Source organism: Drosophila takahashii, chromosome 3L (assembly GCF_030179915.1).
Source record: "Drosophila takahashii strain IR98-3 E-12201 chromosome 3L, DtakHiC1v2, whole genome shotgun sequence".
NCBI lineage: Eukaryota > Metazoa > Arthropoda > Insecta > Diptera > Drosophilidae > Drosophila > Drosophila takahashii.
Window position 1 is genome coordinate 4,709,449 of NC_091680.1, and position 13,712 is coordinate 4,723,160.

At 37.0% G+C, this 13,712-nt stretch overlaps 2 protein-coding genes across 3 annotated transcripts in view; one reads left to right on the forward strand and one right to left on the reverse strand.

Annotated features, from left to right (window-relative positions):
• The window catches only part of LOC108066040 (ras guanine nucleotide exchange factor B), a 45,375-nt gene that overhangs the window by 10,269 nt on the left and 21,394 nt on the right, over nucleotides 1-13,712 (forward strand). For both annotated transcript variants that reach the window (XM_070214894.1, XM_017154365.3), the window contains exon 2: nucleotides 6,476-6,934. In XM_070214894.1, the coding sequence (XP_070070995.1) occupies nucleotides 6,476-6,934 (459 nt within the window). The remainder of the gene's footprint in view (nucleotides 1-6,475; nucleotides 6,935-13,712) is intronic.
• On the reverse strand, nucleotides 4,461-5,078 carry LOC108066041 (uncharacterized). Its single transcript, XM_017154367.2, has 2 exons — nucleotides 5,010-5,078; nucleotides 4,461-4,948 (listed from the first exon to the last, which is right to left on the reverse strand). The coding sequence occupies exons 1-2, from the start codon at nucleotides 5,076-5,078 to the stop codon at nucleotides 4,490-4,492; spliced, it is 528 nt and encodes a 175-aa protein (XP_017009856.2). The 3' UTR covers nucleotides 4,461-4,489.

The following is a 13,712-nucleotide window of genomic DNA, read 5'->3' on the forward strand; positions in this document are numbered from 1 at the left end:
TAAATCTTTTTTAAAGATGTCTAAAAGTATGCAAAAAAAATATTACCAGATAAATCGGTCATTCTTTTGGATTTTAAATATTTTGTTGCATACTTTTAAACACTTTGGTAAGATATTTTCTTTTAAAAAAGCTGTTTAAAATGGTGCTGTAGTTTTTTTTTATATTAATTTTTTTCTTAATTTCTTTAAGTTTACTTATCAATGCTCATTATTTATTTTTTAATTTTTTCCGAGTGCAGGACATACATGAATAGAAAGGCAGGCCGGCGAGTCAAAGTGAACGAGATGGGGGCAAAAACTGAGGCACGTCACGTATGTTTTTGTGCCCAAGCATTCGCATAAACATTCCTGGTCGGGATCTCGAGTTGCTGCTCCTTCCCTCTCATTTTCCTGGCATCCTCGTATCCTGGCTTCTCATCCAGGACATTGGCATTGACAGGCCCGCGTCGTTTTGCGTTAAATGTCAGCGCTGCCTTTGGCCCCAGTTTTATTTCTTCTCTCCTCCTCTTTTTTCTGCTTTTCGCCGGGGTCACGGCAATTGACCTTCCATTCATCATCCAACGAGGTTGTTTGCCCAAGCACTCTTGTGTGAGTTTCCCGCTGTGTCCTGTCCCGCTGCCCATTGATGTTTACCGCATTTGTTTATCGATTGAACCGGGGAAAAGTCGCGAGTTTTGGGTTACTGAAACAACATCGAGCAAATCGCGGTGGGAGATCTGTAATTATCCCCTCAAATGAGGCTGAACCGTAAAGTTAGTTTTTTTGGGGGAGAAAATAAACGAAAAACAAGAGAGAACGTTATAGTCGGGTGCCCCGACTATCAGATACCCGTTACTCAGGTAAAGGGAGTGCGAGGGAGATGGAGATAGAGATAGAAAACGTTGATCACGCATAACTTTTTAACGAATGGACCGATTTGAAAAATTTCTTCTACATTTCGATAGGTATTGATAAACACCATAAAACTGCATTTTTACTTTTCCGAAATATTGAAATTTTTAAAATCGTATATAAGGGATTGTGGGCGTTAGAGGGGGCGTGGCACTCTTTTGAAACAAACTTGCGCTGCGTAGGAACTCCTAGAATCTGCATGCAAAGTGTCAATCTTCTAGCTTTTATAGTTTCCGAGATCTCAGCGTTCATACGGACAGACGGACAGACAGACAGACGGACAGACGGACAGACGGACATGGCTAGATCGACTCGGCTAGTGATCCTGATCAAGAATATATATAGTTTATAGGGTCGGAAACGCTTCCTTCTGCCTGTTACATACTTTTGCACGAATCTAGTATACCCTTTTACTCTACGAGTAACGGGTATAATAAAGACCAGGACCCATATTAAACATTTCTTCAGAATTTTATTGGTCTTCTTTTATAAGTTTCAAAATCGGACAAATTTTTTTATCATTTTAAGATTGTCTTTATATGATTATTAAATCATATACAATATTATTTGTAGTGCCGAGATTAGGTATTTTATTATAATATTCACTATTTAAAGCTGAGTTTTTGTTAAAAAAAAAACATTTTAATCCAAGTATTAAATGAAAAATAAACTTAAAAAATGTTAGTCTTATTTTCGTATAGCATTATTCATAATTTTTCAAATGTATATTATTTGTTAAGTATTATTAATCTATAATTATAATTACTATTTCCAACTTCTGCGTTTGAAATGAGCCTCGAACTCTTTAATGATGGGAATTACTCTTATATTCAAAGTCTACACTTCGGCGCCACACTTCCGTTTCCCCCATTTTCCTTTTTTTTTTAAGCCTTTGTGTGGGTAGGAAGAAAAATGGCGGGGAAAATGAGCAACCGAATAACTGTAAATAAGCAGTGAAGGAATGTGACAACATCCTCGGTGAGGTTGATAAGAAATTCTCGCTCGTTTCCTTGTTACTTTTCTTTTCTTATTTTTTTTCGGGACAAGAGGCAACAAATGAAAGACAAAAATGCTTGTGTAATGAAAGACTTGAGCAACATAATAAATAATGACAAGGACACCGAACTCCCCTTATTTTTTGTTCCCTTTCGCATTTTCCGAAGCTTCTCTCATTACTTTCTGGGTTTTCCAATGATGCACTCCGAGCTGAAGGATGACAATTAGAAAACGGTTTTCGGAGAGTCATCAGCGAGCATTGGAAAACTCAACAAGCAGCTTTTCCTTTCCCCAAAATGGTTCTTTAACCATGAAAAATGAGCAGCGAAAGGATTGAAGTGGGAATTTTCGTGAAACAAAAGGGAGTCCTTATTGCTGAGATGATTTTTCTGTAAAGCTTTAACAATTCGAAGCTGATAAAAAGTTTTGGAAAAAATTTGATGACAAGCGAGTCATGTTTTCTTTTTTTAAATTATGAGTTTAATTGAGCGTAATTTGTATTATAAGAAGTAAAGTAAATTTAATAGGCTTATAAATGCAAAATTAATAAAAATATTTAAAATTTATGGTAACAAAAAAATGAATACAAAGTTTTAAAAGTTTATTAAACAACAATATTTAAATACTTCAAATATTTAAAATTAAAATAACATTTATTTTAATTTGGGTTATAAGGGAGTCAGGTTTAAATTTAATTAGATTACAAATTTTATAAAGTAAAAAATATTAAAAAATTAACTTTTTATTTTGCCATAATTTGGTTAATAAATACTTCAAGAGATTAACTATATTGGAATATTAAGTTGTCACTTTAGTTTACTGATAGCGAAACAAGTGCCACTATAAATTGAACGCATGACAGGGAAAATTAAATGCAAAATCAACCGAACAAGATAAATTACACAGCATTGAAATCGAAAATATAAAATAAAATCTAGCCCATTATTCAATTTACAACATAATAATATCAATTAAAAATGATTAACAAAAAGTACAAAAAAAAAACCGGTAATCGCCATTTAGGCCACGAAAGCCCCACGAAATCCCCCACGCTTAGTTTGTTCGAACTATTTGTGTACATCAAAACAAAAAGCATTTAATAATTTATTGAAAAACAAGCCGCAAGCAAAAAGCCTAACATAAATGTCGACATGAATGCGGCAAAAAGAAAAACTGTGTGTGTGTTTGGGAACACGAAAATGGTTTTAATGACCATAGGCAAACAAATCATAGAGGGAAAACACATGACTATCATATGCAGGGGAAAATCTATGGCCACCCGAAATATATGTGAACTTAAACTGGACCGGAAATTCATACACCCAAAAAACTTGATATGAAACGATTTTCAATTTGATATTAAGTGATATTAAATTGTGTATGCTCAAAATGTAAACAAGTCAGAGAATCTGCGAGAGAAACAATTGGACAAAACAATTTTATTTAATATAAATTTTACCAGTTTCATGGTAAAAACGATATGCTTATAAATAGGTACGGCGTATTTTTTTTGTGTGCATGCACAAGGATACACATGTGCCATAAGCAAACTTTTTCGGGCCAACTCTTCATCATTTTCGGCCCCCAAAACGAAGAACCGAAGCCGTCGGCACTTTAACCGGTTCCGTTTTAATTGTTACCGCCTTTCTGCCGCTCGGCGAAATGCTTTCCAAATTAATTAATAGCATTGTCTGTCTTTGGCAATTTGCCACGCCCACACACACACACCACACACAAACTATAAATTGAATTTTCTTATGCGTTCTTGGCAGAAAATGGAGTGCGAAGAAAAATTATTTAGCTTGAGGGGAGGAAAATCGAGGCCAAAAGAGGCCAAGTCAGCGAAGAAGAAAAAGAAGAAGACGACGACGAAGCCAAGGAAGAACTTGCCAGGCCGAAAATCCTTTTTTAATTAAATTTTCTGTACATTTTGCAGTTTTTAGGTTTGCCGAGCGACATGACTTTCCCCCGTTCGCCAATTCATGTCGCTCATATGTGACGAAAAGGAAAACTCATGTGTGGTTGCTTTTCCAACGGTTTCAAGGAGTCCGAAAGGAGTAACCGAAGACAAAGTTTCCACTGGCACTGGCGACATTCTGCCATTCTGCAACTCCTTCCCTCGCTTTTTTGTGTGTCAAGTTAATCCAATTAGTTGTTTGCGAACGTAGCTTGCACTCTGATTCCCAGCCATCTGCCTCGCTGCTCGCAACTAAACTAGAAATTCCCAACTAAATTGGACGAGCCGGAGATGGATGAGAATTGATATTGATAACCGCGTTATGGATTGAGGCAAGTCCGTGACTTGGGTGATAAGAAATGCCAGTTGCAGAGCTCTTGGAACTTTGAGAAGTTACATGACTTTTCTTTAAATTGGGCTTTAATGGAGCTTTATTTAAAAGTGTCAAATGCATTTTATTTAGAAAAAATATTTATTTATTTAAATATAAAAAAAAACATTTTTTTTTAATTTTTCTTCTACGAAGAAAAATATATTATCTTACAGTTCCTAGTGTATTTTTTAAATGCTCATTAACATGTTTTTAAATATTAATCATTAAAAATTTAACAAACTTTTTTCTTTTTGATATCGTATTTAATATGCTTAATAAATATAATAAAAAGGGTCGTAATCAGTATCGCTAGAACAAAGCTTTGAGTTTTCCCTTAGAGCATCTTGTTTTTTAATATTAGAAAGTTCTTTGGCTTTTTTGAGTGCATCTCGTTGTTTTAAATGAAATTGTGAACAGGAGCTATTTGGATCAAGTTTGGGGAGAATGTTATTCAGTTCGTCTATACGATCGTTGATTTGCTTTTCAAGGTCAATACGTTGCTGATTGTAAACTTTGAAATCCTGTTCTGCCAGTATTTTATCTTTGAGACGACTCTGGTCCAACTTTATCACACTGCGTATTGCATCTAACTTAGAGGAAAACTCAGAATTTCCAATACATTCACGTTCATATTTGTTAAGAATATTCTGAAGTTCATCTGTTGTTTCCTTATCTAGTTTAGTCAAGGGATCTATTGTAGTAGTTGCAGCAGTGGTAGAACTCACTGAGTTCTGTAAAAAATATTTGCACCTTAATGGGTTTTACGGGTTTTGGATTTTAAAAATATATTACCGCGTCTGCCGCTCCGTTTTCATCACCAGCAGGACGTGGTTCCTTTAAATTCCTTTTAATTAGTTTCATTCCTTAATTCTTATCAATAATTTTAAATACTTAACAGGCTTTATGGTATTTTCTCCTGCCGCTCTAAAAACTATTCCCAGGACTGTGAGGGTCCAAATCCAAATCATTTTCTATTGTCAAGAATGAAAAACACTTTACAGTATTTGTTGAACCAAGCTCAGCCTTTTTATACCCGTAGACCATGGTTTGTAATTTTAATTAAGATAAACCATATAGGAAATTCTTAAGGGCCTGTCACATAAACCATTTTGTGTCTTATCGCTTACAACGATTTTTGTTCATTAACATTTTGCAATGCTTTACTTTATATTGCAAAACAAGAACTTTACGAGATAGTAAGTAATATTTTTATTTTTTATAAATTACATTTTTTTACTATCATATCATATATTACTATCATTATGGCAATGACCAATAATGTTCTAGAATCTAGATTTTTGAATAAATTTATATTTGTGTCTGTTTTTTAGTTCTGATAAACAGTTCATAAAAATAACAAAAGCTTGGGGCTATTATCTCTTTTTTCGGTTCTCTTCAAATTATCTCTCTCGTCTGATTTCACTCTCTGTGTTTTTTGTATTACCCTCTGTTTTCGTGCTGTATAATCCACAGTTACACATTGCTTATCAGTTGTCAAGAGCCCCAGATCCATGTACTGTGCTCTACCCTCTGAATTGTAGGGTATTTGGATTTTAACTAGAAAGTAATACAAAAACTTAAAAAACTAAAAAGCTGTAAAAAAAAAGTATATCAGCTGACAACTTTATTATATTTATTAAATATAATTTGAAAAATAATGGAAATAACACAAATTTTATTCAGATTAAATAAATTTACAAATTAATACTAATATTAAATATTTTTTATTTTTTCTGCTTTTTTAAAACTGTTCAAGCAATTTAATATGAATATTTTTTTTTTTACCAATAGTGGACTTCATCTTTCACCTTGACTTAACCCACTGATTAATACCTTATCTACAGCAGATGCTGTACGTTATGGGTTAAGTCGGACCTTCGCACCCCTTCGTCCCCCTTTTGCTCACAAATTCCCTGGCATGACGTGCATTTTTATGACACGCCGTGCTCAAAGCTTTTTAAAATGTTGTTTAAAAAATCAAAAAAAAAAGAAAGAAGAAAATAAAAATAAAAACAAAAACACGACCGGGAGAGAAGATCCGCTGGTAAAATAATGAAGCTGTCCGCAGCATTCCACGGAGTTCGCTTTGTCCGGAGGTCTTTTCAGTACGCTTTTTGCAGTCGAAAACGTGTGACACTTTGCGTCCGGTATGCGTTGTTGTTGTTGTTGTTTTGTGTGCTCCCCGGAAGCAAAATTAATTACAAAATATTTGCAGCTCATAATTTCATTTTCTGTGTGTGTTGTTTACTCAATTGCAGGCGGCCACAGCGGGCAACACACCAAAAACAGCAGCGGCAGCGGTAGCAAAAGCAGAGATATCAAGTGGCGCTGCAGCTGGAAAATCAGCAATATCTGCCGCGGCCACGCCCCCCGCGACTTCCGCCCCCACTGCAGCAGCAACAGCGGAAATTGAGCAACTGCAACAGGCATTAATCGAGAAACAAACCCAGCTCTATGCCCTGGAATCGGCCTGTCTGAGGGAAACCGAACGGCAAGTGGAACTGGAGGATAGTGTGATTGCGTGGCAGGATAAATACGATCGGCTGTACGAATCGCACAAGCGGGTGCAGAAGGTCAATCAGAGTCTGGAGGACAAGATGCTCAAGCTGGTGGATCGAAATGCCGGCGAAAGGGCCCAGTTGACCAGTGATGTGGCCACCTTGAGTGTGAGGCTCGCCCAGGCCAACTTCAACATCGCCAAGTTGCAGAGGGAAATCGTAAGTTTTTTACAAGATTTTTAATTTAGAAATAAAAGTGTAGGTTATTTTAGGGCCATTGAAATTAGTAGGGTTTTGAAATCACTTCAAAAAGCGCCAAAAAGTATGCAGTATAACCTTGCAAACTAAAAAAATTGTTGCATACTTTTAGAGAGATTTTTAAGTGATTTCAAAGTTTTCTCCTTTATTTTATTTACTTAAAAGTTGAAAATTTTTAAATCAAAAAGCCAAACTATTGTTTCCATTACAGCCTCTATCTCATTAAATATTTGCTTAGGCAGATGTCAATTAAATACTTAATGCTAATGGCCTTTAGTCACTTCAAGTGATTGTGAGAAGCTGTTTGAGTGCTCTTAAAGTTTCCTTATCTCCCAGAGAAAACAATAAACCTGTTGTCACTCAAGTGATTTTATATGACTGCCTACAATTATTGAGAAATTGAGAAATGTGGTATAAAAAAGCTTTAAAAGCTCTTTAAAATTCAATTGCTGTGAATGAATATGTTCTCCATTAGAATATAATCAGGTGTTGATGGGGTAATTCATTTTTAATGATTATTGTCAAAACGGTTTATTATTCAGCAGTATTTTAGTAAAAATTTACTTTTTAATTATTCTTTAAAACATCGAGTAGTTTCCAATTTTTTTTGCCTAAACAATTCTTGAGTGTGATATTAAATTTATAGAAAATTTACTTAGAAATATCCTAGTGCTTTGACAAAAATCCCCAACTTTCTCCACTTCATTCTTTGACAATTTTCCAATCCCAAAAAAAGTGCGGCAGCCCAAACAGCTTAAAGTGGATTTCCGATTTGGAAGTCCAAGTCTCGAATATAACAGCTGCCACAACCAGTTGAAGCCCCCCAAATCCCCTTTCCCTTTTCTCCCCTTGGATCTCAGTGCAAGCAACTAATTGGCCGCCAAGTTCTGAGAGGAAACACAAACACACTTAAGTCTGGCTCTGAATTTGGGGGTGTTTTTCCTTTTTTCCCCCTTTTTTTTGTTTGGTGGGGGAGGTAGACCACTGGAACTTTAAGCTTTCAGTGGGTGGGGAAAGTCTAAACAAATGAAAGGCGGCAAAGCGTTAAAAACTCAGAGTTGCACTTCTACTTACGACAACTTTCCACACTCCGCCCTTCACATTTTGTAGTTTGTAGTGTGGGAAAAACTAGAAAAGTTTTCCAATTCAGTTTTGTTTTTGCCATGCTGCGAAAAATACGAATATCTGCTGGGCAAAAAAAAGTTTTCAATTAACGCAAAAAACAGTAAAAATGCATTCGATGATTGGCGGGGGAAACGAAACCTTTTAACGGAGGTGTCCTGCGGGTGTCCTACTTGTTTTAGGCGAGGTGTTTGCGCAAAGCGATACACCATGTTGCACACAATTAGTGGGACATTGAACAAAGAGAAAACACTTAGGAAAAAAATCTGAACTGAATAATATGAATAGGAACATTTTAAAATATTATTGCACGATAAGTGAAATGTATAATCTTTAAATTGTAATATAAATCATTATTCTACATTTCTTGATGTCATACCTACCCTAACTTGTTTTACAAAATCTGTTTGTGTTTGTTTCTTAAAAATATACATACATTTTTTTAAATAATTTTACATTTTTGTACTTTATTCCGGACTTAAAACTCCAAAGAAATGTATTATAGGAATTTAAACATTTTCAAATTTAAATGGCTACATTTAATGCCATATTAAATTAAAAAATAAATTGTTTCATTTTATTTTGTTTTTTTTTAATATTTATAAACTATAATTTTTGACATTTAATTTCTAAAAACTTGCATTAATTTCCTAAATGGCAATTTGGCATTTTTGCCAAGTGCAAACAAACAAGGAGGTTAAAATGAAATTGAGGAGGTGCTACAGCTGCAAACTGCTTTATTAACTTGTTTTTTGCCTCCTTTGTTGCTTTCGCTCGCTTTTGCCCGCTTTTTCGTTGCTGCGTCGAGTGTTTGCGCAAATTAATACTTAAAAAGCATTTCCACCTCTTCAAAAGTTGCGCAGTTTCTGTTACGTTCCGCTTGACTTTGCTTTGTTTTTCTGTTGCTGTTGCCGTTTTTGTGCAGCGTTTTATTTTCGTCCTGGCTGCCACTTTTATATGCTTCTCTATTTTTTTTGTGCTTCTCAAGGAGGCGCCTGCAAGTATGCAATGCTTTTTAAGCGGTTTTTTGACCCGTTTTCAAGGATCCAATGATGTTTTCAAGGGGTTTTGTCACACACAAGTGGCGGGGACTTGCATTTTGATTGCCGGGCGGAATCCAAAGTGGTGGGGCTGAATTTTATTGGTGATCAAAAATAATTGAGCTTTTGTTTTGAGCGTTCAGAAATTGATGAGAATTTTGAAGGAGTGAAAGCTTAAGCTTTATGACTTAAAACCTGGACTTTTATGGTTATTTCGGTCCTTCAATTTATGTGTTTAAAAATATATAGAAGTATTTTAAAGTTTGGCCAATTGGTTTGCAATAAGTGGAAAATGAGGGACGACAGTGCGTATGAGTAATATTTTTTGTCAGAATTAAATAAAATTTATTTTCAAGTTTGCGTGCTATTAATTATAGTTATTATAAATATTATTTAATACCATTTAACACAATATTTCTTAATACTATTCAATAAATAGAAATGCTGCACTGCGTATGAGTAATATTTTTTAGGACTAATAATATTTCATTTGATAGAAAAAATGTAAATTTAATAAGAAAATTTGCATTCTTTTAAAAGCCTTGAGCCTAAATACTTTAATATCTGCTGAAGCCCAAAGAAAAGTTATAAAGTTTTTGTTTAAGTTTCGGCCACTTTAGCCACCATAATTCCCAGCTTCCGGATCATTTTTCATTTTGCATTTTTTCGCCGTCTGTTTGCCTGCAAGTCTACGAATTTTGTGAAGTGAACGAATCATCAGGCGAGACAGAACAAAGTGTAGATGGTGGGAAAGGGGGCGTTGAGATTTCGGGGTAGTTGTAGGGGAGTTGGGTGAGTGGAAACAACAATGTCAATAACCTTTTTGCCAGTTTTCGTTCAGTTCTTGGGCCATCTTTCCTCTCTTCCTGTCACATCGCCCGGCATTCCGGCTGATAAAAAATCAGCACTTGGTCATGGACTGTCGCTGCGTCACGTGCCTGACTGCGGATCTCCCGATGCCATTTACCTTCTGGCTACCTACGTTTCAGCCCCCTTGCCCCCTGTTTTCACCCCCCATCTGTTTTGGCCATGGTTCGTTAATCTGACAGTGGCTTTTTGCATGATAGCTCGGCATTTCCGTTGCAAAACACTTAGTCGCATACTCGCCCGATGCTTCAGTTTCTGTTCGCTTGGTCCTGCTCCCTCTTCCAGCCCCCCTTCTTCATCCCCACGCCCATGGATGTGTCCTGTAATCCTCCCAGGGCCATCATGCTTCATTGTTGTTGCCTGTTATTATTGTTTACCGCTCTTACGGGAAAATGCTGGCTGAAAAGCTGGAAACACAGGGCATTACACAGAGGAAGAAATAGACAAATTGTGTTTTGATATAATCTGCACTCAGTCATTAATATCATTGGCCAGCTATCAAAGTTACCAGATCAATATTGGGAAATTGGCTTGTGTTGATTCGATAAATAGAAAATACCAAATGAATGGAATTTTAAATTTGTTTACCAACCGAGAGCCTGTATAACTGTAGGTCTGAGTTGGATTTACAAGCAAGTAGAGATTGTTTAGTAAAACAGGAAATATAGGTTCACAAATTTCATTTGAACTATTTAATAACTCTAAAAAGGTTGTCAAAAAGTATGCAATAAAATTATTATTTATCCAAAAGTTCACTGCATACTTTTAGGGACCGTTGTAAGTGCTTTCAAAACACAAATGTTTTTTCCCAAAATTGTTTCACCAATTTCTGGCTTATAAACAAATTTTAAAAATCGATTTAAGTCCCCTCTTTTTCGCTGTGTAATGCATATAATGCTTTTTCCGTTTATGCTTTTAAACCTAGCCCCTCTTCTGCTTTTAACTATCCATCTCCCTGGCTCTTTCTGCGGCTTGGTTCGAATATTTTAAATCGCCTGCACAGAAGGCAGACACCCAGGACAACAACAACACCATCGTTAGCCACGCCCTCCTTTTGTAATTCCCACTTGCATTAAATGCCGAGCAAATGTAAATATGCTCAGGGGCTGTCACCGTCCCTTTTTCGCCCAGATGTGTTTGTCCCTTTCGCTCCGGCTTCGGGCTCCCGGCTCCCAATGCGTCGCCTCCGTTGCAATTGGAGCAGATAAAATGCAGCAGGAGTTCACGTGGCGAACTATGAAACGATTCCCAATTCCCGCAGGCCTCATCTCTGCGTCAGAGTCTCAATTCCCTGTCCCTTTTCCACAATGCCCTCATACCATACCTGCCTTTACATTTCCATCTCTGGTTTTCCCTGTTTGGTAATGACGCGCTTGTGGTTTGCCTTCTGGTCTGGCTGCTCTGTATGGCTCCTGTTCGGGACTGCGAGTGCCTGCCCTGGACCTCTGGCAAACGTGTGTGTAATTAATGTTTTCCACCTAAAACACAGGGAGAAACTGCTAATGGAAAGAAAAGGAAAAGAAACGATGAAAGAGTATTGAACAGAACTACTTTATGCTATGTACAATGAGCGTATATATAATGCCCCACGTTGGGCGCCAATTTGTGGTACAAACACATAATGCCCCACGTTGGGCGCCAAGTTTTAGCTGCATTTTGATCTGTTAATAACTTTTTAATGTCCATTTAAGTTTTAATCATCTGAAAAATATGAAAAAGAAGAAGTATCCCTTTTCTCTCAGTGCCCAACGCACTTTACTCCTTTCCGGTTGCCAAGGGATTTTCCCCTGTTGCATGCCCCATTTTGTTGTCCAACAGACCGGTGCAACATGGCGTATAAGCGATTGTATTGTAGGCCTTGTTTATCAGCTGATAAGCAAGACCCCAAGAAAGTATGTATTCGCTAGCATATACTTTTCCTCAAGGACCCTCGTCTTCTGCATCTCTTTCGGCTTTTGTGTGTGAGTGCGCTTAATTCCTTAAAAGTTATTTACATATTTGCCTAATGTGGCATCCCCACTAAGCACTCAGCCAGCCGGCTTAGGTGGGTGAGTGGCTGGGTGGTGGTGGCTGGGTGGTGGTTGGGCGGTGCTTTTTGCGGTTAAGTGTGTTGAGTTGGCTGTTGCCGTTTTTGGCTTGCCAGTTGGCAGTTGGTTAGTGGGCCTGTGTGGGTTGCGTTGGCCACTGATGAAATTGCTTTTTGGCCCCAAAAACCCAATCTGTCTGTGATTTAACCGACAATAAGCCGAATCAAATAATAGAAATTCCGGAGTGATTAAATTATCAAATGTTTTAAGTGGGTCTGTAGAGTTGGTAATGAGATAGAGAGCCGGGCATCAAGATATTTAATGAAATTCGGCAGAGGATTAAGCCAGATGGTTAAGGAAGTGAAGAAGTTGAAAGAACGAAAGCTTATTAAATATTTGAGTAGGAATTTTTGGCAAGCTAATAGTCCATTATAAATTTATATTAGCATATAAATGATTCAATTTCAAAAGTTATTCCTCTGGAATGTTAAGTTAAGAAGGCCTTTAAATAGTTTATTGCGTTTGTTATTTATTGGAATTTTAATTAAATATTTCTGCAAATTGTTAGCCATTATTACTTTCATGTGAAAACATTTGTTTATCCATTAAGCTGGCTCAAAATTCATTGTTATTTTTCATAAAACGTTCAGTTTTAATTTCGAAAAGTCCGTAAAAATATTCCGCCCTATTTTCCACTTGATCCCTGCTGCCCTGCACCCTATAAAGAATATGCGAAAATCCGGCATTCAATCAACGGGCATCAGCGCCTCTATAAATCCCCCGTGTGCATATCCCCCATAACCCTATAATACCCATAACTATACGTTATACGCTATACGTTATCTGCCGACTGAATGCAAAAGTAAACAATTCCGAATTCCTTTCCACTTCATCCTGTGCGATGCGCTGCCCACAAACATTTTTCCAGTTCGTTTTGCGTGTTCGGTTTTTTTAATTTCCCCGCACAAACAATGGAAATGGTTCCGGGTGCATGTGAAATGAACCAAAACAACGACAGTGGCAGTAGCAACACGACCGGAAAATATGCGGCCAAAATGCACGTAGAGTAGACCGACCCGTAGAATGAAAACCGTAAACCGTAAAACACACGGAAAGTTGAAACGCTTCAAAACGGAAAAAACACGACCGAAAAGAAGTTGGTTCGTTGGAAAAAAAAATTGTTTCATATTACAGCAATAACAGTGCGGAAAAATCAGAGCCGAGTTTTCCAGTCATGATAGGAATCCGTTTTTCCGTTTTGCCTTTGGGTGAAGGGGCACATAAAACCTAAATGCTAAAAAAAAAACGCCCTTAAGCGGTCGGCAGAAATTACCCAAAAAACACAGGTGTAAAAAAACGAGAAGTTTGTTCTGAAAAAAAAGGTGAAATGGGAGGCAGCACGAGGAAAAAGAAAGAACGGAAGCCATAGACACACACTAAATAGCCAAGGCAACTGGCCAGGATGTGCAGGTTTACATTCCACCAAACTTTTCGGGCTATAAATGTCTATTCGGGCGAAGAAAACACAGAAACAGATCCGGCTATATATACCCAAAAGTCCAAAAAAGAAAAGAAGAGACGAACTAAGTGGGTGTTTGAGCAGGGATAAATTGATGGATACTCCCATGCAGATGGATGGTTTGGATAAATTGCACACATAGTTGGTTTTGGGCCCGACTGATA